The 27,656-nt window shown below is 35.0% G+C and overlaps 2 protein-coding genes across 2 annotated transcripts; one reads left to right on the forward strand and one right to left on the reverse strand.

Moving 5' to 3' along the window:
- LOC126849415 (SKI/DACH domain-containing protein 1) lies at nt 1-3,550 on the forward strand. The gene has a single exon (XM_050591212.1). It carries the CDS (start codon nt 252-254, stop codon nt 903-905), a length of 654 nt encoding a protein of 217 aa, XP_050447169.1. The 5' UTR covers nt 1-251; the 3' UTR covers nt 906-3,550.
- Nucleotides 3,551-12,683: 9,133 nt separating this feature from the next.
- On the reverse strand, nt 12,684-27,197 carry LOC126849391 (uncharacterized). Its single transcript, XM_050591165.1, is given in 18 exon segments — nt 12,684-15,706; nt 16,337-16,489; nt 16,662-16,769; nt 16,890-17,025; nt 17,548-17,715; nt 17,836-17,902; nt 18,025-18,069; nt 18,384-18,407; nt 18,715-18,809; nt 19,448-19,643; nt 19,883-20,072; nt 20,240-20,496; nt 20,773-20,979; nt 21,266-21,445; nt 21,708-21,803; nt 23,472-23,985; nt 23,987-24,892; nt 27,101-27,197. Coding segments are annotated over 17 exon segments (2,760 nt in total). The 5' UTR covers nt 24,250-24,892; nt 27,101-27,197; the 3' UTR covers nt 12,684-15,645.
- Nucleotides 27,198-27,656: the final 459 nt, after the last annotated feature.

Here is a 27,656-nt window from a genome sequence, read left to right on the forward strand (position 1 = left end):
CCGAGGAAGAGATTCCAAGCGATCAAGCGAACAATCGAACAAATATCGGAAGATAAATACAGCGAATAAGTTGGAGTGAAGTTTTCGAAGGCTTGTCACGTGTAACAAGTGTTTCTCTGTGTGCGAAATCACTTAGGATCTGATTGGACTGAGGATCCACGATAATATACACGATATCCGCATCTGATTTACTCTTTCGAATTGCGCGAGATCTCGCACGTGAAAGCGTGTGATTTCAAGTGACAAGACAAATGTCCAGCGACATGGAGGATTCTACACAATTGCAATCAGTTATGACCGATCTAAGCGATCATCGATCGCAGCATCATCATCGGCATCATTATCATCACCATCATCATCGAGGTAGAACGCCCGCGGGCGAGATCGGCGACGACGAGTGCAGCACCGACAGCGGCTGCAGTAGCGGCAGCAGCACCGGAAGCGGCAAACGCCTGTCGCGTCACGGCAGCGGCGAACGTCTCTGCAGGTCCAGCCGATCACCGAGAACGCACTTCTACCTGGAGCGATTGCGGGAACGAACGACGCGATCCCAGGAGCGTTTCGGTAGCAGCGTGCAGAGATCGTCGAAGCGCACTTCGAGCCCCGAGAACGTCAAGAGTCTATCCCGCGGTGGCGTTTCACCCTCGTCCTACTCGTCCAGCCCCTCGGACGCGCATAGCAGCAGCGACAGCGATTCTCTCAAGAGGCCCTCCACCACGGAGACCCTGCGCCGGGCGTTTCAGAGTCTCAAGTTCACCTCGTCCAAATGGGAGAGTAACAAGGAGAAGAAGCACGTGAAGAAGAGCCCCAAGAGAATCCTGCGCAGTCCGGTACCCTACATGTACGTCCGCGGACTGTCCGGTCTGCCGACTCAGAGGGTCCCCCGAAACTCGGGTCCCCAATGACAGACGATAAAGGCTTGCTCCTGTCAGGATCTGATCGAGCTCTATCGATAAATCCAGGACTAGGAAAGATTTCACCGAAGGAGCAAGACACTCTCTGCCAGAGGAAGAGGCAGGAGGGAGAGGTCGAGGGAGGGGGAGGAATAATATGTTAAGGATATTATGCCCGATGACATATCTCTTCGTTGTGTATATTTCTCGCCGACAATTTTTACGAATTTTCATACGTAACGCGCGGGATTACCGCGAGATTTTCCGGACTCTTCGTGAAATTTCACGTCCTTTTTCTAATTCATCGTTTATTTTAAGCGATCAACGATTCCCTCCAATCTGATGCTTTCTCGTTCTCGAGTAGTATAGCTCAAGCGTAAAGCCGACTAGCTCACAGATCGGTCGATCGTCGAGACAGAAGATGAGAAAGGAACGAAAAAAAAAAAAAACGTCAAATTTGAGGGACAAGATAATTGAATTAAATAAATATGCATATTTATTGAGCGCACATTAAGCGCAAATGGTCCTCGATACGAAGAGCGTAAAGTTATTATCGAATCAATCGATAATAAATACATAAAGAAGTTATGTAAAAGTACGGGGATTACATAAAATTGTTAGTTTCGAATTGGATCTCCATGTATTGAGACTCATTCTTTCTAATATTTTTGCAACATCTTTTTACCAAAATCTTTGCTGTATCAAATGTCGTAGGATGTTTAAAGCCAAGATACTTTTCATTGTCTCACGTATATACACGTATATACACGTATTATTATAGTAACATTTTACCTAATGATACCTTTCTCGGACTAATGTTCTCTGATTGAGCGTATGAAGGATATTTTACGTACGAACACGCAGACTGATAGATTTAATAATACATTATTAATTCGTCATTAATCAGCAAAATAATATAGGGTTTCATTAAACATATGCTATTTATCTTTATTGCAACTTCCACTAGTTTATTCGGAAATTGCTTTGGGACGAATGAAAAATATGAGAAGTTTAATAATAATAATAATAGTGATGATAATATTGTTAAGAAAAATATCGCAAAAAGATGTTCAATTATACGCGACAAGACACGACTCTCAGGTGCGTTCTCTAAGGCTTTAATTAAATGTTGCGACGAGAGCGATACATGTACATCCGAAGATCGAGATGATTATTCCTCGATTTGTACTGTCCGTTTCCTTTATCCGTCGCCATCGACACGTAATAACACGTTACTATTTTTATCGGCACCAAGAGACGCGATAGAAGTCAATTATATCGACGCGTATAGATTATAAATTAATCTCTCTGATATCAAACAAATTTAGAATAAATTCGTGCATGAATGTTTTAAGGATAGATTCCTCTTAAAGAATTTTTAAAATAGATTTCTTTTTATTGTTCTAAGAATAATTTATCCTACGTAAAATTTTTTCTAATACTATATAAAATTCTACTTAATAAAATATCTAATTGATAGTAAAAATATTGAGTAATTAAATACTTAATAAATTGAGATTGGTGTCTCAAAACATTATTTCAGATAAAAAATGAGGAAACTGCCCTTAGCATCTTATACGATAGCTACGCGAGTTGTCTCGCATAGAAAAAAAAAAAACAATTCTTGCGCCATAAAAATATCTCGTTTGTAAAGTTATTTATGTAGAGAATATGTGCATTCATATATTATGTAAAAATTAAGATCGATGAATCTCTTACTGTGCTCTGCATGGAAAATCATAAGCGAAACATTGACTCGTTGTTTATCAGAAACATACATAATTTTTAAAGGTATTAACGAGCACAGAAAATTGGCTTCGATTACTCGTTAGATCTATTTATTCAGATTTTTGAAAAATTCAAAATATTGTCAAATACAGGCAAAAAGAGACAAATTAATATCTAAATTTATATAGAATTTATTATTTCTACAGATTATTTTTAGATTTTGAGTTTAATCTAGCTAAAAATAATTTGGGATTATCTGCTTTTAAATTTATCAAAAATGTGTATACCGAAGACATAATATGCCTCGTTAATATCAATCACGATTATTTCTTTTCGTGATAACGTTACGTAAATGCGACCAAGGGCTAATCTAACTAATTGGCTGATTAACCGCGTTCCACGTGCAATTATTGCTGTTTACGGAAGAGGAAACGTACGAGTGTGCGTCGAGGATATCACGACCGGCGGATACTGATTAATCTCAAAAGAAAAGAAAAAAACTTCAAGAAATATGAAAAAAGAAAAAAAAAAAGGAAAAATTACATTGACAAAAATTCGTCATTTGCGAGAAGAGAGGAAGAGAGACAGAGAGAACTACGACGGAGTTTGTAAAACTTCGTGAGAATTTTTCATCTGCCTGTGCGATTCATTTCTAGTGCCTTGTAGATACTTCCCTACTACGTGACTGTACGATTAGATGTTATCAATTGGCGAATGTGCGAGAGAGTCAAAAAAGATAAAACCATATCCGCCACGGTCGGATCGTTGTTACAAATATCAAATATATGTAAGAACGATGGATGCAATCGTATCGAATGATTACCGTATGAGAGTGTCGCTAACAAAAAGAATAAAGATCAATTATACTCAGGACTGAATGTTTTGTATATCGTTTTGTCTATGTCGACATAATTCACGATTCAAATAAACGTTTTTCATTCTAAAATTGTTGTTTCCTTTTTTTTTTCCCTCCGTCGAATCGCGAAAATAATTATGGATAAATAAGAATTTTTAATTTTTAGATTCAAGCATTTCAATATATTTGTTTTCATGATATTATCTCTGCTCGTGAAAAACAATTCTTTTTCCTCAAAATAGCCTTTAACAATTGCAAGTTTAATTGTGTAATAGAAAATCGTAAAAATTATCATAACAAAGACAATATTCATTAAAAAATAATCATTGTCGTGTTAAAAAGTTGAAATGTTAAATATCGTTAAAAATAGTTGTAGAAATAATACACATAATTAAAGTTATTAAATTTACAAAAAAGTCTAGCAATTTTCAATTTTTGAAGAATGATGTAATATTCAACCTTACAATTTTTACATCATTATATATATATATTTAATTCTTTTATGACAAAAAACGTTACCGTAAAAAATCTTATAGATTCTAGAAAAATATTAAAGCCCGAGTATTATTTCATGTAAGAGCATCGCTGAATTGAAACCATTTTGCTATCCTTCATTCATATTCTCAATAGAAGGTTGTCTTTCCCGAAGGATATATATGTTGCGTGCGTCAGCAGTAATCAACGTAAACGCGCTTGTCAGAATTCTGAGGGTTGCAGCGCACAATATCCAATGGGAAACACTATTTATTGTAAGAAGAGAGAGAGAGAGAGAGAGAGCGTGCAGATACATGTCAGTTATGTTTTTTTATCCATGGTCATGACAGAACTAAGGACTGACCTAGTTACAGGGGTTTGCACCTCTGTGTGACGTCAGATACCTGCGCGCGGTAGCCCCATTCACGAGTCTTCGACAAGGCAAATCGGTACGGTCCAGTGCCATGAAATATCCATAGTTCATTCAATGATTCCCCCGCTAACTCGCATCTCTTTTCCTCGTTTATTCTCCGCCATTGTCCGTCTATTCTTTGTCATTTGAAACTAAATGTCATATATGTTCCTTTTAAAGGTAAGTAACTTATTTTCTGATTAATCAAAATTCTTTCGATTCCATTTATTTCAAGTCAATCGAGATTGATTGAAATATTAATTTGTTGTATTTAATTTAATTTTAACATTTTTTTTTATGGATATTGGCGGTTATGCGTATAAATTTCACTGTTGATATCTTATAATGTCAACGTCAAATCTTCTTTATTCTCATCATCTTGAAATGAATTTTACTTTAAGATAATAATAAGCTTCTTTTATCTTTTTCTCTGTAGGGCGATTACGGACAGATTCAATAAAACGAGATCGTGTTATCGTCATCAAATATTACCAACGTTAAACTTCGAAATCTCTAACAATATTATTGTATTACGAGCGAGAACAGAAAATGATCGAACTTTTACACTTACTTTGATAATGATAATCAATCTACCTGAATATCTCAAAACATTTCTCAAAATTTCTTGAAATTTTTTGAATTTTAATATCTCAAAGTTCTCAAAAATCCTCTATTCCTTTTAGAAAAAAAAAAAAAAAGAATAATCAAATATTCCATTAATCCTCTACGCAAGATACTAGAATCGCTCCTTTTGACCAGAAGGTCCATCGATCACGTGAAACGCGCACAGTTTCCTCGAAATAGATGCAGCTTCCGACGCGGACTCCACGTCGGATTGTCCGATCCTTCGCTTCCTCTTTCCCCTACGCTATGTCTTTGGCCCAGTTTCCCATTGGCGTATAGTGACGTCATTCACGTCATTGAGGAGGCCACTGACAACGCGTCCCAGTTCCGGTCGCCACGGCAATTCCGCCGCGGAACGAACTCGATCAGGGGCATAATCCCGTAGCCTTCGACCCTTTATTGCGGTCGATCCCGAATCTCATCCTTCGTACGTACGTGCGTCAGGTATCCCAGCATTGACCTACCGTTCTTCAGTCCGCGAATATTATCAGTGATATGATTCATCACTCTCTTAATTCTTTTTTTTTTACACATAAACGCGCAATAATTCTCAATTGCCCGAGTCTCCTTTTTTTTATCGTCATGTTTTTTCTTTAAAAAAAAAAAAAGATGGAAAAGATTATCGCTTTAATTTTTCAAATTTTTTGAAAACATGAGACTTTCTGTACAAAAGAGATTTACACTGTAAATTCCATAAATCATCGTTCGTTCGTATTTACATCTCTGATTTAATTTTTAATAAACTGATTATCTGATATTTGACGTTAGATAAGCCTTAAAATTTTGGCCGCATCTATAAAGATAGAAGCAAAGCTTTAGACTGCACTTGTGCTAGAACCGACGATTACGTTTCGCCAACGTCACGACAAGGACGCCGGGCTCAGATCGATCGTATCGAGTACAATGGAGAGAGAGAGAGAGAGAGAGAGAGAGAGAGGAGAGAAGAGTAGAGGAGAAGAGAGGATCCGCCACATCGTCCCCCTCATTCACCCCGTCAGAGATATCCAGTCAGCCAGTCGCGTCTAGCCGGCTGGCCAGAACGAAACGCTGACTGAAACGAGAAGGTTCGTCGACCTCCCAGTTTCATGCCGTTGATGACGCGATCGTTACGTCACGTCGTCATAGTGACGAACCAGTTCTCTGTCGTTCCACGCACGCTCGACGGCAAACTGGAACTTTGACCTGCAATTGGGTCGACCTATGACACTGGACGACCCTTTCGTATCCCCCTCCCCTCCTCCTTTTTTCCTGCAACCGACTCGTTGGTGCACAAAGTCACCCCCTCTCTTCACCTTTCTCCGATGCCGCATTCTGAATGCAGGTAAAAATTTTGAATGTTACCGGATCAAATTGCACGCGTCCATGAACATTGTATATAATGTATATGTGCGTATATGTGTGTTAAATGTGCGTGACTGTCGCACATTAAATTTCTGACAAAATGTCAAGCGACATGCCATCTTGCCCTTTAACGGTATATGCCTCCTTTAAAAGCACTTCACGAAAACTCTGATAGGCGTTACCCTCGGTTGATGTATATTTCATTAGGCACGAGATCTATTTTTGATTTTCATCACGATTAAAAGGTTGAGTAGATTAGATACACTCTCTAAATCTTTCGAACATGATATAATCCAAGAAACGTGCATTTTTTTTAAATGTCAGCTGTCATATGTCTGACTATGTGATTGGGCTCTCTGTTGCATAATGATAGATTTATTTATTTATAAAAATAAATTCATTAGAAAATAATTCATAAATGTTCTTTTTCCTCCAAATAATTGCTTTCGACCTTTCATTGTTTATAATTCAATATTCATTTATTAAAATTCAATAATTAACAATATCGTAAAAATAATTATATAATACATATTATTATTAAATTTCTTTTAAAAGTGAAGACAAAGAAAAAAAATTATTTGTAATTATAATGAGAGTGTGTAATGAGAGAATCGTCGGCTATATTTTGATGCAAATGTAATATTAAAGATATTCATATTACGCTATCTTTCATTCATCAATTATTATACAATTTCTTTTATATATAAAAAAAAACACATCAATATTTTTATATAAAATTAAAAATGAAAAAAATCTTTTAAAAAATATTTTTGCATCTCTCCATCAAATATTCCTCCCCCCCCCCTTCCTCTTCTCTCGATAATGGCAATCTTATATATATCGACGAGTGACATGCTCCGCTGCACATGATATTTACGCAATATTTAACGTAATTGCACCGATTGATTTTCAAGGAAAGGCTGAACTTTAAAGGAAAACGTGACCAATTGCCGCGCATGTGGAAAAACGTCACGTGTCGTGTTCTAATACATTATATCGCAAACTTGAGATATGTAATCGTGTAAATAAAAAGAGAAGACTTAAATGATCAATGAAATGATGAAAAAATCAATGATACATGTATGGCTTCAATACAAGATAAACACGTGTCAGCATAATGTGAATTTCTTCTATTTTACATACAATCGATATTTGACTTTAATTAAAAAGCCGTTAGAAATTAAAGCTAAAGGGATATATTTAGAGAAAAAAGGATTAATATTTATTAACCATATTAATACCTATTAACAATATTATATTCCTTCTTTTTGTCCTTCTCTCTTTCTCTCTTCGCGTTCTCTTTCTCCCTCTCCCTGCCTTTTCCCTACGCCAAATTATCACAGTAACGTGGTATTGTTAACACATATATAACATATGTATTCGGTCTTGGCGGCGTAAACATTGACGCGCTATCATTTACGTACCTCGATCTCGACTTTGTTATCATTCGCGCGACTACACTCGAGGAAAGTAGTCGTGCGAGACGCTCCGTCCTAATTTCCTTCTCTAAACGCGATCGCGATCAGTATGAAAAAATTATTTGCTATTATAATTAATAATTAATTAATTATATTAAACAATCGAATCGCGGAATCTAATAATTAATATAACAATAACTCGTTTAATAACAATAACTTAATTATACAAGATGAATTTTATAAGACGATTGATGTATTACAAAGTGATATATTAATAATTAAATAATTGATCTATAATTTAAAATATATAATATTAATAATATTTCGCATATATATTTTGTAATACGTAAAATATTTCGACAGCAAATTAACAATGCCTAACATGGTGTTCGTTCTTGGCGACGTAAACATTGCCGCGCTATTGTTTACGTATCACGGCCTTGTTAATATTCATTTGGAGATATTTGAATAGAACAGTAGTGGGGTGAGACGCTCAAATTCCTTTCCTACGTGTTATTCGGCCTTGGCAGTGTAAACATTGACGCGCTATTGTTAACGTATTACTTTATGGCTTATCATTCGCACGACAACCCTCGAGCCGTAAAGTATTAGAGCGCGAGACACTCCGTCAAATTCCTTTTCTGAACGCGATCGCGATAAATATCGGATAATAAATTGATATGATAAATAAATAATGATCTTTTACTATAAATAGTGCGTAATTATATCACAACGATAAATTTCCAGACGCATATTTTGCGCGTGATGTATCAAGAGTCGAAGTGACAGGACTCAAAATTATAAATTATTGGTTCGCGATCTTCCTCTTTCTTTACAAATGATAATTATTTTTTTTTAAATATTTTTTAAAAATATTTAAAGTCCAATTATATCTCGTCCAATGCTTTATCGTTTCTTTTCGACAATTTATAATAAATATTATTCGAATAGAGAAATAAAATAGCATAAATAATAGTTGAATCGAAGGCCCGAGTAACTAACATAATGATAAACTTGGCAATATATTAATCGTTTATTAAATAATTTATAATTTAAAATACTTGTATAATTTAATATTTCGCTTGTATAATACGTCATAACACGCAAAATAATTTTGGCTGCGAATTATTAATAACACGGTCATAAACAGTAACACGCTAATGTTTACGCTTGTCATTGTTCCCACGGTTTTAATAGTATTGTAGTAGTGGGGGGGGGGACGCTCCGTCGAATTCCTTTCTCATTTTCACTTATTGTTTATCATTCTCACGGCGATACTTAAACAATGATACAGGAATTCGAGACGCTTCTTATATTGCGAGGATAAATTTCGAAGCGCGCATTTCGCATAATTTATTTTTTTAATTTTGATTAAATTTTATTTCATTTATTCAAATAAAGGAAACATAGTGTCAGAAGTGCAATGAAATAAATTTCGTCTTCTTCCTTTTCTGCTTAACCCTCGCTCGGAATAATCGGTGAATTCCCGACTTGTCGATTCGAAGTGTGATTCTCACGTGAAATGGGATTCGTTCGCAATTTGAAAGTGCGGGAGTGTCGTTCGAAGTATCGCGCGTATAAGTGCGAAAGTATTTTTTAATAAAAGTGCGGGAGTGCCGTTTAAAGTATCGCGCGTGTGAATCAACCTGAGAGGAGGAGGAGGAGGCCTAGGAAAGGCATCGGGCATCGGTGGAGCAATCCTGTGGTAAGTAATTTGTATTTATGAATTAATTATTTGTTAACTGCGTGCAATTTAAATTGAGCAATTAATCACATAATTTGGTTTTTTTATTTATTAGATTTAAGCAAAAAGAAAATTAGAGAAAAAGATTTTTATATAAAATCTATAATCTTGTAAAAGTTTATATTTTTAGATTATGACTTTTTATGAAACCATCAGAATTATTAGTAATGTTTTTTTTCAAAATTATTTTGTTAATTTACTTATTATTATATGCATTTAATACTAAATTCAATGGGTATAATAAATTTTTTTTAATAATTATTTTGAGCGCTGCTACAATTTCGATCTTCTATTTATATGTTACAGATCAACATAGCAACCGACATCCTGAGAGGAGGAGGAGGCCTAGGAAAGGCATCCTGCACCGGCGGAGCAACCCTAGGGTGAGTATTTATTATTTTTATATCAGTTGTTAAAAACGTATGCGAATTAAATCTATCTTTTTATTGGAATAAATTAAAGAAGAGAAAATTAAAAAGAAAGATTTTTACATAAATTCTACAAAAATCTTTATTTGAAAAAAAGTCTTTTATAATTTATAAAATTGTTCCATATTTATATAGAGCTTCTTAGTATTGTACGCATCGGATATAAGATATTCCGCATGAAATTTTAATTATATGTTGTTGCTATAATTTGGATTGTATATTTTTGTTACAGACAACGCAGCCTCAAGTCCAACAACTCCGCTGTTGCGCATCAGTGCCGGTGAGTGATAATTTTTTTTTATTTTAAAGTAACGGATTTTTAGAGATTGTAGACATACATTGTAGATTATAGATTGTAGATAAATCCGTTGCTTTAAAATGGATGAGCTAAAACGGATTAAGTTGAATAACTTTTAATAAGTTCTTTTAATATATATCTATTCCATCTATAATTGCAAAAGTAAAGTCAATATTAAAAAAAGAAGAGTATAGAAAACATTTTTTTCCAATTTGTCAGATTTTACCTGATTTATTTAATAAAAAACGCTAGTAATTTTATCAATTATATACATGATGATAATTTATTCTTATAACGCGCGCAGATCTTATTCTAATTTCTTGTAGCTCATTCATCGTAGAATTTATTTATAGATTGTTCTGAAGCTTTGTTTTAATTGATATAAGACCAAATGCTCAATCAATTAAATTACCATAATAAATGGCATAAATGTTGTGTAAATTAATCTTATTTTATTATAAATTATATATTATTATATAAATTAATTTTATATACTATTATATTATTATATAAATTTTATATTAATATATAAATCTTAATCCAATTTATTTATTTATCACAATTTTTTAATCAAAATTTTGATTATTAATAATTTGGTTTTGTCTCATTTAAAATAAAGTTATATTAAAGAGAATATCCAACGAACGATCGTAAAATTGTACGATCATCGAGCGTGAAATATTTGCGCTTATCTGGCGGCGACAATAATTAGCCGCCAAAAAAAGGAGTTTATCTCCTTATTAGCGCAAGAAAAGCGGTTATTCTCCGGCTAATAAATAGCCAGCGATAAAAGGAGTTTGCATCTCCTTGTTCGATCTCTGGTTAGAGATCAATTCAGAAAGTGGCCAGGAGCAACGAAAGGTAGGTCCAACTGGCCTAAAAAATTGATACAGACAAAGAAGGTGACCAATACTGGTTAAAATGCGTAGCAAAAGGTATATAAAGTTTAGGATTTCGCGATTAGGATACGCGATTAGGATACTTCCTGGTTAGGACGCTCCCCCAAAATTGTGATAATCCCGGATTCCCGCTGGCTTAGCCAGCAAAAATAGGGTTGTTGAGACTATTAGAACTATCTTAACTTAAAATAGTTACTGAATTTCTTAAGAATTTAATTTCTTAAAATTCTTACGAAATTAAATGCTTGTTAGGAATTAAAAGGATATTAAAACTATTAAAATATTGGACAAGTAGGCAAAAAAATAAAACATAAATAATATAAAATTTAAATCTATTTGTATATTAGGCAAATTTAAACGACATGACATGACAAATGGACATTGACAACACATTAATATTATATGCAATATAATATACATGCCTTTTTCTTTATTCATCACTACGTCCTATTTCTCCCTTCTGAATCTTCTTTGTTCTCCTTTCCTTTAATTTTAACTTTAATTTCTTCTTCTTCAACTTTTTTTCATTTCTTTTTTTAATTTTCTTTAATTTTATACTTTTTTCATAAACTATCAAAATTTGCTTGATTTGGCAAACGCAAAGAAAAAAATTTAAAAAAATTTTTTTTTTAAATACTCTTATATTTATGATCCGCGAGACAGGATATCTGTTTTACAAAATTACATATTTGGAGGAAAAATTGAAGCGACAAAGATTTTATCAAAGCATATCTTTAGCTGACACGTGTTGTGAGTAACACGTGCAGAAACGGAAGAAAGGTCTTGCCAAGTATTGCCCGAGGAAATAAAGACTGAGATTGAAACGCGTATATTACTAAATTCCTCGTTTTATTATGCAAGATCTTGAATCCTTTAAGCTTCCTCAATTCGCGCATCGAAATGCTTCTCATTAGCAAGCGATAGATCAAAAAGAAGCAAAAAATCGCGGATCACGCCGGTATTTACGTACACGCGCGAGATTTACTCTATATCAGCAAATGAAAGAAGAAGAACACAAGCCATGCATTTTTCACACGTGCAGCAATTTCCGTTTCGAACAAAGCAATGAAACGCCAAGACAACAATACATATGAAAAAAGAGAGAGAGAAAAATAACAGAATAAAATAAAACATTTATATCGTTAAATTAATCGAAATAATTATAATAATAAATATAAATATTTTTGTGCGAAAGTTTATTGCTGAATCGCGTAAAACTCGGAAACTGTCAAGATATTTTTTCGCCAATAATAATTTTACGAATTTTACATCTTACGAATAAGAATTTCATTTTTCACAAATTCTGGAATTTATACGTATTTACATTATTTATCTGGATTCACATTTATATTTTTATTTAAAAAATATATAGTTATTTATTTTTATTTTTTTGTTTTGATTTTATATTCAATAATTATTAGTTGTCAGCTTGTGTTTTTGTCATCAACGTGTTTTAATTATAATCGATCATCTTTTAATAAACAGAAGGAATCGGTATCGATAAAATCGGTATGAAAATATTGGATGGAACAAAAATAAAGAAGGATTGGATAAAAAAAGATATAACGTTGTAGAATCACAATATATTACTTTCTGTAACGTTACATTATCATCATCTTCATCTCTTCATCATCTCCACTATAATTTATATATTAATAGTAACATTATATATATATATATAACTATCATCGCGTATATATTATTATAAATCGGCAATGCATAATAATCGACGTGGTGTCATGGTCTCCTTACATTACATTAGACGTACATATAGAGAGATATATGATCGATGTTGGATCGATAATAGAAAGCTTTTGCGGAACAATTGGAAATACCGTCCATAAATAGACTTTCTATATGTGTGAAAAGTGTATAACATTATTATTACGTAACAACATTCATTATAGGCACATTCGTCGTCGCTTATACGTTTCTTTTTTAGCGCAATCAACGCCTCGTAATTTGTTTCGATGTTATGACAATTACGATGATTCGTTTAACGATATTTTTTACGGCAAACAAAGGAGGATACGAATGCAGGTGTGCGTATTGCAGAGCATACAGTGAAGAAATGTTCATTTACCTTGATTAATTATTCCAACGATAAATTGCTTTGCAAAATCGTTCTATACATACTTTCGATTATGTGGTGTTTTTAAAGAATAGTTACTTGTGCAAAATCTAGCAATTGTTATTTTATAAAATTTGAACGCTCTAGAAATCATACGTGAGTTTCTAATCTGTCACTGACAGATTCACAGGCAGAAGGAGAAAGACAGGCTTTGAAGCATGAGAGAGAAATTTTTAGAAGAAATATTCAAAATATGAATATGTAATATATTTTCCTGATTCCCTCATAATTTTTAGCAGATATAGCGACCAATATGAGAATATACGAGACTATTAAATATATATGTTCTTTATCAATTTTATATCTATCTTTCTCCTTCCTATTGTCAAAATATGTTAAATAAAAAATCAATATAATAAATTAAATAATATATTACAGTAAATACATATATACTTTCGATATTATGTCGCTGAATGAATAATTTTTAATAATATAGATGTATAAAGTTAATTCACAACCTCCTCTCATCTCTATATAAGAACGGAAAGATAAATCCACTTGTGAATAAAACCCACGCGTAAAATATGTGTTATGACTTTCGATTCGCTAGCAGAATGTTTCACAGCCTGCGGAAAAGTAGAACTCGTGTTTTTCGATCCTTACCGTTTTTTTTTTTTTTTTTGCTACACCTAACCATTTTTTTTTCACTATTTCGATACGTGTGCGTGCGTGTTAAATTAATGAATGCATATTTTGTAATATCATTTTTTTTTTTTTTGGCTACCATCGTTCGTTCACTGATCATGAAGTTGGTCGATGAAATTTTCTAACAGTTTAATTGTGCTTATAGAAAGTGGTCAGAAAAGTTGTTGAAGCTGTTGGTACATCATTTAGAATACATAGAAAAATGCGAAACAAAGAGAAATATTTTCACGATTGCTTTAGGTTTTTTAGGGCGGAAGTTAGTCCCATTTTCTAAAGTCATTTCTACTTGCAGATGTTGTATCGTTATATATCGATGCCTAATCTTATAAGGTGCTTAGATCCAAGATTGATTCTTTGCATGCATTTTTGATTGCATTTTGTACTCCGGACTAATATTTATTATAGCGAGATATATCTAATCATATAAATTATCTTAGCGATTTAATGTTTTTCCCTGCGTTGGCATACAAAAGAGACTATCCGTTGAATTTGTATAAAATATAATCAAATGAAGTAATCGATGAAAATTTGAATATATATATATATTTGCCATAATTTTTTCGCGCCTCTTCCTATCAGTTTAATTATATTGTATCGAGAAAATTTGCAAAAATGCACTAATTGTAAGTTGAGTAAATTTCCATATTTTACAAAGCACATTGCAAGTGATATATTAATATAATTTTTAAAAAAATATTTTATTATCCACAATGAATTAAAAAAAAAAAAAAAAATGTAATAGCTTCATCTTATTCCTCGAAAAAATATTAATTGATTTTTTGATATTAGCTGCAATTTTCTATGAAACTGACGCACCTATCATGGCTCTTATTAGCCCGCAAAAATTCAAACTTATCTCCAATATCTGCATTTATTTACATCGATGTTCGATAACATTCTTATTAACTTGCTTCGTGACGTGTCTTTCGTTGCTATAATATACGGTGACAAAAATAAGGCAGCCTCGTTCTCCGATAACGTGCGACTAGACGCATTTTTGCATTAAGGCAAAATTATACAGGTACACAGTTATGATCCACAGTTGTGTGTTAAACGCAAGGGAAACATAAATTTTAATTCAGTAGTTCAGAATTAGACGCAACAATCTGGTGCATTTTTGCAGCTGTTTTTCAATTATATAACTAACGTTATTCTCTTTCATGATTATTACTATCATAAAGATTGTTACCGTGATTAATGTTACTTATTTTATTAATATTGTTATTTTTATTAGTTTTTTTTCTAACGCAGCGATAAACTATACGTACGATAAATGTATTTGTGTGCGTTCTGCGGAAAACAGAGAATTACAAGAATTTGATAAATTAATTTTAAAATTCGTTTATCTACGAAATATTGCGTCTTTGGCTCTTTCAATAAAAAGATAGTACGATCGAGTCTGATTCAATCACGATCCTTTGTCAGCCAAAATTAATTCTGCGACTTGACGATAAATGAAGCGCGAGCTGTATCACGATTATTAGGACAGGAGAGAGTTTAGGAAACGATATATATATATATATGTTACGGGAATATCCTTTAATGCAAACTTTCCGTCTCTTCCGTGAGACAACTGTATTCGCAAAATATCAACGAGTGCGTGACTTAAAATTATAAACTTCGTCTCGAAAATGGAAGAATAATAACGTGAAACATGAAACTTTAATAAATGAAGATTATCGTTTTGCGTTTATGTTACAAAATAAATCGCTTAATTCGAAGTGTAGCGTGTCGCTCGTGAGTAACGCGCAATTTTATCGCGAGCAGAGAAGCATAGACGGCCTTCGTTCGAGCGGAGGAACTTTGATGTATGACCTAAAAATGATAAACATTGTGTAAGATGTTTCAAATTCTGAATTGCATAAAGGACAGATGAAAAAGAGAAAGTAGAGATAATAAATTGATACACGTGTATAAATATACATATATATTCGGTATCATGCTTCATCCAGTCGTAACATGTTCAAAGAAAAAAATACCATTTAATTTAATCTCAGTAATATCAGAGGATAAAAAAAAAACCCGGATAAAGAATAAAAGCGCACAAGCAGGATCAATACTTATCCGCAAGCACAGATTATCCGATACGTCGGTTATACTGATCTACAGGCGTCATTTTCATGCGCGATAAGACAAATTCACACTCATTTCAAAACTCTTGAGAATCTTACCTATTCGCTCAGTACTGGCAGTAGGGACCTTACGCCAGAAAAGGTGAGAAAAGTAGTATTAAGAAATAATTCGTAATATCAAGACAGATGTGTACGCATAAAATATGCGTATAAATAAAAAAGAGATATAACAAATTGTACACATAAAATATCGTAATAACGCTTCAAATATTTTTAAGATCTCGATTCTATAAAAATTGTGTAGCCTTCACTAAAGCATGGAAAAAAATATTTTGCCTGAAACAGATTGGTTTAGAATTTCTGTGATACTTACAACTCGATGCTCTGGATGGTAGACGTAGGACACGTTATGTCGACTTTGACATGACAGTGCTTGTGACATTTCATCTGACAGTCCCTACACTCGTAACCCTGCTTGCCGAGTCTCCGCGCGAGGGTTCTTTTACACACCTGACAGACCGTTCCTCTGAAAGAAAGGAATAAAAAATACTTGGTACTTTAATCATTTTTAATTTATTTAAAAATACATGTATTGTTATCGTTTAAATTCGATATGTTCTAAGGTTTTTTTTTAAAGCCGTTTTATTACATCGACAAAGATCAATCGGGTATCGTCATATTGACAAAACATCACTCACCCAGCCATGTGTTTGGCGATAAACGTATGGTCGTTAAATATATGCAACTTTGTGCCCTTTTTTCTCCATTTATTCTTCTGTGCGAGAGAAAGAGGTACGAGGTAATGCCTGAAATAAAAAGAAACGCATGCTCTTTTATTCTAGTATAAAAAATTATAAATTTTAAAAGACATTATAAATTTTATTTTAAAGATACAAAAAGAGGAAAAAAAAGAAAAAATCACTTACTTCTTTATACCGTTCTCCAAAGTTTCGAGAACGAGCGTGGAGGCTTCGTTGATATATGTCCTCGTGGATGTTCCACTTATACCCGACGCTTCACTCAAGCTCGAACGTCGCGATTGCTCTGGCACCGATAAATGCGCTACGGAAAGAAAGTCGTTTCGCATCAAAGATATACAAAGATACGCGATGAAGGAAAATACAAAAGAAGCAGATAGGCAAATAAATAAAATCAACACAACTTCACTCGACATTCTACTTTAGATTAAATGTTTTTTAAATTGTAAATTGCTGTATACCAGTTTTTATTGCGTCATCGATTTTGTCTACTGCTGAAAAGCAAAATGAAAAGCTGCACTATATCCTACCTTGCGAAGACACTTACCAAAACCGAGTACCGTGAGAGTAACACATATGTGAGCAAGACAGAGTGCGTATAAATGAGTATAGTACAATAAGAGAGAGATGAGAGAATTAGAAATATGAGTGAGATGATAGTCCAGAATCTAACTAATAGACCTCGCGAACGATTGATTGCAATCAAGTGAATTTCTTACAGATTTCAAACACGCGCGTGATATCGCTATAAACAAATGTCTTACGACAAAAACTATATGTCTCTATGTCACACACTTTTAATTCAGAGAATAAATAGAGATCTTACCGGAACCGGGATCGCGAGCTCTATCGGCAGATATGGATCTTGAATGAGCATCTTCATGATTGACCTCTCCTTCAGGACCCACTGATCTGCTTCTCGTCTTAGATCGGCTCAATCGCTTCTTTATGGTGCCAAAGAAATCGCGTCGTTTTCTTCGTGTTCTTCCTCTCTCTGTCGAAGTATCGCAAATCGTTACAAAAATATTTAGAAAATTATATAATTAGAAATTACACAAAGTCTAACATTAAAATTATCATTTTAATATAATTTTTGTTGTTATGAAAATCTTACCTTCTGAATTGGAAGAATTAGGCGTGCTTTCTGGACCTGAGGTAGCGCTGACATCCTTCGTTCCGTGCTACAAAGAATTTATATTCGATAATTATATAAAATGCAAAAAAAAAAAATCAATTTTTTATTATTATCGGGAAATTTTATTTATTAAAACAAGATGAACGATATTATACGATATTCACTTACCTCCGGGGATATCTCTTGCCAGTTTCCACTCTCCGTCAGAGCGACCTGTTACATTAGTAAATACACAGCACTCAACCAAGGTTAATATTCTTGTATAAAATGGAAAAAAGATGCTCGATGTTAAAATAAATAAATTGAAAAATTTAGAATAAACGAGCAAATTTTGCTGACGAAAGCTTCGAATTTGCTTGCTAATTTTTGTTTCGACATGTCAGATGTGTGTTTCAAGTTATGTCATGTTGAAAAATTTGCCTCGAGAGATCAATTCATTTCTTTTATAAAAAAAAATTTGCGTTATAAGCAAAGAATCAAATTATTTTGACCACACAAATTGCAAAATAGTACATAACACTTCTTACCTTTACAATCTGCCGCTCCAGTTGCTGCAAGAGAAACCAAATAGAAATCATGCTTCAGTGGAAATCGCTATAATCGTGAAGATTACATTTTCGTCAGGGACATATAATCTTTGAAGCAAATTTTTAGGGAACCAAAACAATGTTTATGTGTCGATTTATAAATTTTTTTCTTATCAAACTATTTTGCAAAGTTATTTTAGTATTTGGGGACTTCTCACTTCCACTCGTCTTTTTTTTATAAAAATCTACTCCTAAGTTTTTTAGTTGTCCACAATCAGACGAGCGTTATTCATGCAGTAAAAAGTATGTAATAATCGCTTAACAAACTTACCCTCTGCTGGCTGTGGACAATCAAAGTTCCTTTGTTACCGTTTGTCTGCCCGCTTTTGTATGGTGCATCTACGACGTTGCCGTTTGTCAAATAATCTGCAAAAATATTTTTCTAATAAATTTTTGTGCGGACATTGTTATATTCATTCAATAAGATCTTCGATTCTTTCTGTCTATCCATAAGAAAGTGTCGATCATTTCAAGTACCAGAACTTTCATATCTACCGATATATTTGCCTAGCTTATACAGAGTGTTCCAGATTTCACCATTATTTATTTATAAATTTTTTTATCAATTTTTATCGATAAGGACATTATAAGCGATAAAATTTAAGAAATATTGTAATAGAGAAGTATTAATGAGAGAAAAGCTATATATGGAATTCTGAAAATGCTCTGTATATTTAATTAGCTCTGATAAAAAAAACAAATTATCTTTCGGGTATTTGCACTTGATTGCATTCGGGGTAATGTTCTACTCATGAACAAAAGACGAGAATCTAATTATTCTCATGCCAACTACATCGGAGAATCAGTTTTAACGTGCGATAAACAATGTAACAATTTAATCAAGTGCGTTTTTATACTAAGGATTCAAACCAGACTCTGGCCATAAGATACGTGAGTCTATCTTCAAACGGGTTCAAAAAGTTACTGTACATACTAATGAAAGAAAAATCAATCTCGGGGTGTTCACACACATCATCAACGCCTGATAACTGATCTGTAATTACCCCCTTCCGACTGTGCGGCAGAGTCGTACAAGATAAGTGTACTGTTACCATTGTTATAGTTTAGACTATTGTTGCCGATGACATTCGTCTGGCTGTAGGAACGGGTAGGTGATGAGACTGGTACTTTTATCGTCTCCTTGACTTTGTAGGGCTTGGTCCCGATTTGTGGTACCTCTGCACCCTCGATAAACAGAAACTGTGAAATGAATGAAAGTGTAACGAATAGAGATCAGCACTGAATAATGAATTATTATAAATTCTATAAAAATATCTTTTTATAAAATTAATTTTTATAGAATATTTATAAAGGATGCAAACATATGTATTGCAAGAAGTAGCTACTCGAAAGTATTCATACGTTTTTCGAAGAATATTTTACATTCGACAATATCGTATTTAAAATTAATTAGAACGCCAATTGATAAAAACAGTTACCTCTACGGTGAGGGTGCCTGTAATGTCATCCTCCTCATATGGCCGTGCCTGAAGAGGTATGATTTGTCGCTGGCTCGGATTTGCGAGAAGCTCCTCGACGCCCACGATTCCGAGTCCCAAAAATCTTTGGCTTTTATTGACGTGATCGAATATCTCTAACAATACTTCGGTCGTATTGTGATTTATATCGCTGTAATTGCATAGCGGAGCTTAGTTTCTTATCCAATGTCGATATCTTTTCAAATTGGAGGAAATATAAAGACTAACAAAATGATAAAATGATAAAATGATAACTTGACAAAATGACAAAATATAAAATAAAGTAATGCGATTGCAACTATATAAATTTTTACTTACAATAAGAACGCTTCGTCCCATAGGGGATTCTTAGTGTCCTTCTTTATAGAGGTCTGATTCTTTTGCGGCGGTTCATCTAACTCCACCACGCAATAAGGATCCACGGCTCCTTGCTGGCCACCGAGGTCCGTCGCCTTCACAACCTTCACGAGCAATCGCCTCTCTCCGGGCGCATATTGCATAGATACCGGCGAAGGAGCGACATGTCCCTGAAGACGTTGTTGCGGAGGTTGATATAGCTTCGAGTTCGAGACGTTCTACGAAGCGAGCGTGCGTGCGATAATAATGTCGTGATAATGTATAAGCAGAGCGTTCAATATAAAAATTTATTCTTTTAATAAAAGTAAATTAAATTTAAAATATTGAAAAAATAGAGAGAGAAAATAAATATAAATTTTATTGAAAAAAAAAATGCATTTAAGGAGAGAAAGAGAGAGAGAGAGAGAGAGAGACAGAAAAGAAAAAATAATATTCGTGAAATAAATAAATGCATTAATGCATTTAATGTCTCAATCGTCGATTTTGATGCTTACCACGTTGTCGTAATGCGTGGGATACGAAAATCCCGGCTGAGGAGGCGGCTCTCTCCATAATCGGGGACAGGTGGGATATTGAGAGAGATTGAAGTGAACGTTGATGCCTCGCAAGGCACCCACCACAATTTCCGTCACCACTTCTTGTAACTGGCTCTCGTCCAAGTCTTTCTTTATTGTGCCAACCGCTGCCAGAGAAACCTTTACCTGATACGGGATAATAGATAATATTACCTCATCATACCGCAATCGTCGCAATTTCTTATCTCCGTGTCTCTTGTCTGAATATTTTTCGGTTGAAAAAAAAAAAGGTTCGAAAAATTTACGCGAACAAATGTCAAGCGTTCTCTTTTTGTATCGACATTGGCACAATAGACTGAAGATTATGTAAAATCTCGACGTATTGTTGTTGAATTCAAGACAAGCGACAAATAGCTATGATCGCATGTTTCCGCATATTGCATCACAGGAAATCCGTCGATAACACACGTACCTCCGGCCAGCCGTCGCATTTCAGATCGACCAGTAGTTTCTCGGTGATACAGACGACATTGAGACGAGCGCGAAAGCGATTGACGTTCACCCGATAATGATTAACTTCCACCTTATCGCCTCGTTGCCTAAACGCCTTCAGCTGCAAAGCCGGAGTAGCCTCGCAATCGCATGTGATAGTCTGAAAATGAGAGAAGATTATTTTACCTCGCGATGATTAATCCGTACCTCTAATTTTCGATTATTAAATTTTATAAATTATTTAATGATCTCATCGTATTTTAATTTAAAAAATCTCGTTAATTATGGCTTTTATCGGATTAATATCATCGGTCCTTTCAAACTTGGGAGCCGTTAAATAGATGGAAATAAAAAGATGGAATTTTTTCCTTGACAAGACTTTAAGCGAAGTTTTAGAGCAAAAATGGAAATGAAATACGTACCACATCGTCCTTGGAATCACATTCGCAGAAGATGTTTGACAAGGTTGGAGGATGTGTCTCGGGAAGAACGCGGACAAATTCGACACCGACTCCGTGCTGTAACACGCAAAGAATGTCTAATGAAGATTATACTCGCGTGCACCTGCGCCACGCTTTTTCACACGCTTGCTAATTACTTGATGTGTTGGCACGCAGTCGCGCATTGCATGTCATAACACTTGTTTGCATTCGAAATTAAATTTATTATATGTGAGCTACGAACAAAATCAGTATACATGTAACAAGATATACCCGATATTCTATAAATCAAACAACGAAAAAATATTTCAGATTGTTATTAATTAAATACATTTTTAGTCAAAAGAGAATTAATATCAAAGTTTTTTAAATTTCATAAAATTAAAAAAACTATTATTATTTTTATTAAAATCATTCTACCTTTTTTTTCTATCGAATTTATTAATAGTTACATATGACAAAAAAAATAAAAATAAAATAATAAATAATAATAAAATGTAATAAAACGTTAGGCGCGTATAAAGAAAATGAATACGCGCACTCTAATGAGCTAGTATAATTAAGCCAAGCCTAGAACTGGCGCTCTGAAGAAATTTTAATTATTCCAGCAAAGTGACGCCATCGGTTACGCGTGGCAAGGACAGCGCCGAACCGTAACATCTTTTTATATATTGGCCTTTGATGTAATATGATGTAACATACCTTGACCCATGTAAATGGCCATTCGGTGTCGTCTCTCTGCGAATAAAAAATATTACGCGGTCCGTTCTAAAGCAACATATGGTATTTCGCCGTAATTTATTGTTGTCGAGACAAATAACATATAGTCACATGTAACACTTCTCGTAATGCGCTGCTATTAAACGATCCTTCAATTGTTTGCACAACTCGAATTAATTTACTCTAATTAATTTATTCATCAACATTAGCATTAATGGGTTCGAGAAAATAGTTGTTAGTGGGTAGGGTAAAGATAATAAAGGATTATAGATTTAATGACGTTTATTCACGAAGCAAATAAATAGCAACGATTTAACTTGGAATATAAAATAATTAAATAAATCGGATCCAATTTCCGCGATTCAATATTGCAATTTCTCGTAAGATGAATCATGAGATAGTAGTGAAATTTGGAAAAGTGCCCGTAATTTCAAGCACGCAAAATATGTCTCGAAAGCAAAATAATTGTGCAACCGAGTGTTCTGTACTCTCAAACACAGACTTTTCTCGCAAGTGACTAATCTTGCTAAAGAGACAATGTGTGCTGATAACTGCCGAGAATTCATAACGTCGAAACGAGCTCGTCGCTTTGTTGTAACTCGGCGATATGTGCGTCTAAAAAGAGAATCATCGTGTTCTCGACTCGAGCACTCGACCTACTCGACCTCGCAATCACGCATGCACGCACACACATACACACGAACGCATCCCCTTCTCTTCTCACTCTTTTGCTGGAGTCACCCACGCCTCGACTAAAGTTTATATCTCGCCTTATCGAGCGTGACGAGTCGTACAAAGTTGTTTGGCGAATTTTAACACACCATGCTTTATACGAAGATATATTCCATAGAATAATTATATACACGAATATATTTTTATATTAAAATCATTACTAGAATCATAAATTTTTATCGAGCACCTAAGATCTTTAATTTTCGAACGTGGAAACGTTACAAAAAATTAAAAAAATCTTGGCCTCAAACTGCTTAAAAAATAAAAATCGAAATAGCGAGAAATATTTCTCACCTCGTCGGTGGAGCCAGCGGTAAAGTCGTTGAGGGAGGCCACCCAAGTGGCCAAGAGTTCGTTGAGGATCACGAGGTCGTAGTGCAGCCAAACGATGAGTTCGTTAACCCAGCGCACGGCATCGGCGTCGGCGCCGGTCGCGGTCGGCAGATGCAACGACCTGGAGCTTCGGGACGGGCTGATAAGGGCGCCGGTGCTCTTCCTGCTCAGGCGTTTCCTGATCGGCGGTGTCGGTGGTACGTAGCCTCCTGGCGATGGTGATCTCACACCTGCTATCGCGCCGGTATCAATACCACCACCACTGCTACTACCACCACCACCACCACCACCACCAGCACCAGCACCACTAGCAGCACTAGCGGTACCACCAGCACCGATGGTACCACCTGCACCACCGGTACCAGCCCTCACGATCGAGGACGAGGACGTTGACGGGGGTGATGTCGACTTGGATCTGTCGAATAGTTTTCCAACGGCGGTAGCCGCCAACACACCACTCACCGTGATGGACATGGCTGTCTTTAGCAAGCTGCACGGACGACGAAGTGGCAGCGGCGGTGGCGAGCTCGTTCAACACGAAACGATTGTACACGTATTTGCCCACACACAACACCACTAAGCCGAACAGCATCCAGCCGAATATCAGCATCGATAGTGTATCCATGGTCGTCTCACCAGTCGAGTCGAAACTGCATATCAGATCGTCCACCCGCTCGGCCAAGTCGGCCATATTGCCCCATCGTTCTGCCAACCAAGTCCAATTGGATTCCAAAAACATTCTTTTCTATTTTCACCCGCGAGCGACCGCGGCCCCACCACCTCACTATACTTGGCTATTAATACGCCGCGCATATACCCTGGGCTCCACCTGGGCCACTTTATTACGGCACTGGTGGACGACGTATCCGTCTACGTCGTCGTCTAATAGCGTGTCTACCCGGCATATGCCTCCGCTTCTGTTCAGGAGAGATTCGCGATCTCGCCACCGATCAGACAGTCGGGGTCAGTCAGCCTTTGGCTGTCCGCTTCGAGGTCACGCGTCTTTCTTCGCGTCAACCTCTTTCCACTATTTCCAATCTTCACAAGTGCAGATGTTGTCAACTTGATTATCTGTGAAACCGGACTTGAAAGTCGCGAGTCTTCTTCAAGATCCCTTGATAATGATCAACCTTGATAACGATCTTATCGATAGTCAAGCACAAAGGTGTGATACTTTTAGATGATGTTATTTAATTGTACGAAGTAAATTCGAGAGGCCAGAAACACCTCAATAGCTATCTCCGCATGATGTACGATGCTTTTGGGATCAGAAGTCGAAGTTATTTCAAATTATTTCTCGGCCATTACTTTTGAGATTAATTAGATTAATATGCTAGTAAGCATTGCATTCTCCGTTAGGATCACAGCTAGGTGAAATCATGCTGAAACAAAGACATTCAGTAAATTAAATCAGTAGACTTGAAAAGAGAGAAGTTGTTATCTGATATCAACTGATATACTCTTTGTGAATAATGTCAATTATATACCCACGTGGATTATCGCAATCAATTTCTATATAGAATAAATTTTATCAGGATGAGCTCCATATGTGATTCTCGAACTAAAATAATTTTTTTAAATTAAAAATTTTTCCGATTCTATTAATATTATTTTAATTAAATTTTCTTTGATTTTTATCTAAAAGATTTATTTTATTAATATTAATATTTATTTTATAAATAATTTAATTCTTTAAACATCTAATTTTTTGAATTATTATATGCTTTATATATATTGTTTTTATGAAAAATTCGAGACAAACATTATTTTACAATTGCACATCGTGCGTTAATGAATATTTGTAGCCGGCTATCACCAGTGTCGTTTATTGGTGGTTAAGTGATAAGAGGTGACTGCGAGTGGACGTAACAATGAGACTTGCACGCCAGTAACCTTGGCAATGTCTTATCACTCGACTGTCATAATTTTTCCTCGCCCGAAAGATAGAGAGACAGAGAGAGAGAGAGAGAGAGACGCGTGTACCACGTGCTCGAAAAAAATTATTGATCATTGAGAGAGGTGAATCTATTGACAAGTGATGCAAATTCAATCTCGAGTTATCAATCAAAGATCGGGGTCAATGGGACGGGTTATTCATGAAAAGAACAATGAGAGCTTATAAAGCTGCCGAGAAAAAAACGCATAAAAAATTAAGCAATGAAAAAATTTGGAAAATAAATTTTTTTTTTTAATAAAATGTTCTTACAATAAGTGTGAATCACCAAAAGATTTTAGAATAATGAGTAAGAAAAAAACAGATGCATTTGTACCGGCTTTTCTTCTTTCTCTCTCTTTCAACTCTTGATGCTTATTAAAGGCAATTCTGTTCAACAGAATTGTTTTTTTTTTTTACGTCAAATGACGATGATTGATACGTTCACTATTCGATTGACGAAAGAACGAAACGAAATCGTGAAACCCGGTGAATGTCTTGCTTTAAATGCCGTTATACTTTCGCTTCGCCTTCTCCAGCACATGGAAAGTGTTTGCGCGTTCACTTTTTCTCGCGCTCATTGCGTAGTTTAATCATTAACATTCGTTCCGTATCCTTATCTATCGTCGCGAACCCGTACTGTCTGTCAAAGTCAAATCGCCATGTTTTGTTTTACAAAACCTCGAGGAATCTTGTTGACGATTCGTGTCAAAGACAAAACTAGTCTTGTTTTCGATCAAAAAGCGTTGGTCGCTTTTCCGAAACGTGATAGACAGTATTTTTGCTGCTTGAAAAAAAAAAACAGAGATAAACATACATTCTCACGTTGATGCGCGAAAAGTATTCTTCGAGCCGAGAATAAGTAAAATTAAAAACCAATATAAATAAAATTAAAAACTCATTAACAGAGAATTTATGATAAATTAAGTTGTTGCGCGATGTCAATTACACACGTTGCTTTTTTTATTTTTCATTCGCAAACAATGGTCGAATAAAAAATTAATTCACAGGAATTTACATTTTAAATTTAAATAATTAAATAATCAATTTATTTATTTTTTATTATTAGCAAAAAAAATCTGTTTTTTGTTAGATCACATTTTTCGAGAGACGACTTGATTTTATTCATACATACACACATATACATATATATATATATATATATATATATATATATATATATATATATATATATATATTTCCCCGATTATAAAGTTCGAAATGTACTGCTGGGTATCGATTAATTTGATAAAGGGCAAGGCGATTTTTGTTATTCGAATAAAAAGGGATCTTTTCGATGTCCCTAGCATTATATTAATCTGCATCGGTTAATTTTATAAATAAACGCACAAAAAAAAAAGTATCTCGCGTGAAAACGTCAAGCAATATTGCTCCGAAACGCAACTGTCAAAATTATATTCATAACGCAATATTTTTTATTCACGAATAAAAAAATGATATTCTTTTGTACACAAATAAAAAAAAAAAAACGGGAAGATTTTACTACACACTCGAAATTGGAATACTTTTGCACATGCAACTGCAATATCTTTGCGCATTGCGTCCGTCCGGATGCAACCGCATCGCGTCCAGATTAATTAGATCCTCGAACAATGAATTTGAAGAACAGATAAGAGAATAAACTTTTGTTACACACATCTATGCAATTGTGCTCCTTTTGCACTATCCTGTACACTACTCGTTTGGATCTATTGGCATTGGGTGTTTCTTATCCTCTATCGTTCAAATCAAATCTATCAAATAATTTCGAGAATCACATTTATTTAATTAATATATAAATTATCGAAGTATCGGAATCGCAGGAAAACAATGACATACTATTAATTGCACACAGACACGCTCGCATGCGGCAATCTCATTCGCACTTTATTCCGCTCCGCAGAAAGGCGGCAACGACAACAACAAGAACGTTAAATGCGACGATTAGTTGCCTTCCTCGAAATGGATATTACGCGATGCGACGCGACGCCAGTCGCGGCGGCGGTCCGCGGCAGTCTGACTTTCGATTAATCGGCCGATCGTGTCCGCTCAACACACGCTCGCTGGTCGACTCGGAGGGGCAACCCCCGCCCGAGTCCGACCCGCGTGAGGGAAGTACGCTCCCTTCGAAGCAACTTCCTCGTTCTTCCCCGTGTCACCCCCCGTGACAGACCCCTTCCCTCGCGCTCTTTCTCTCGCACCCTCCCACACAT

The sequence above is a fragment of the Cataglyphis hispanica genome, chromosome 5 (assembly GCF_021464435.1).
Source record: "Cataglyphis hispanica isolate Lineage 1 chromosome 5, ULB_Chis1_1.0, whole genome shotgun sequence".
Classification (NCBI taxonomy): Eukaryota; Metazoa; Arthropoda; class Insecta; order Hymenoptera; family Formicidae; genus Cataglyphis; species Cataglyphis hispanica.

Coding starts and splice junctions, on each gene's coding strand:
- LOC126849415 (XM_050591212.1), top strand. CDS start 252: ATGTCCAGCGACATGGAGGATTCTACACAATTGCAATCAGTTATGACC.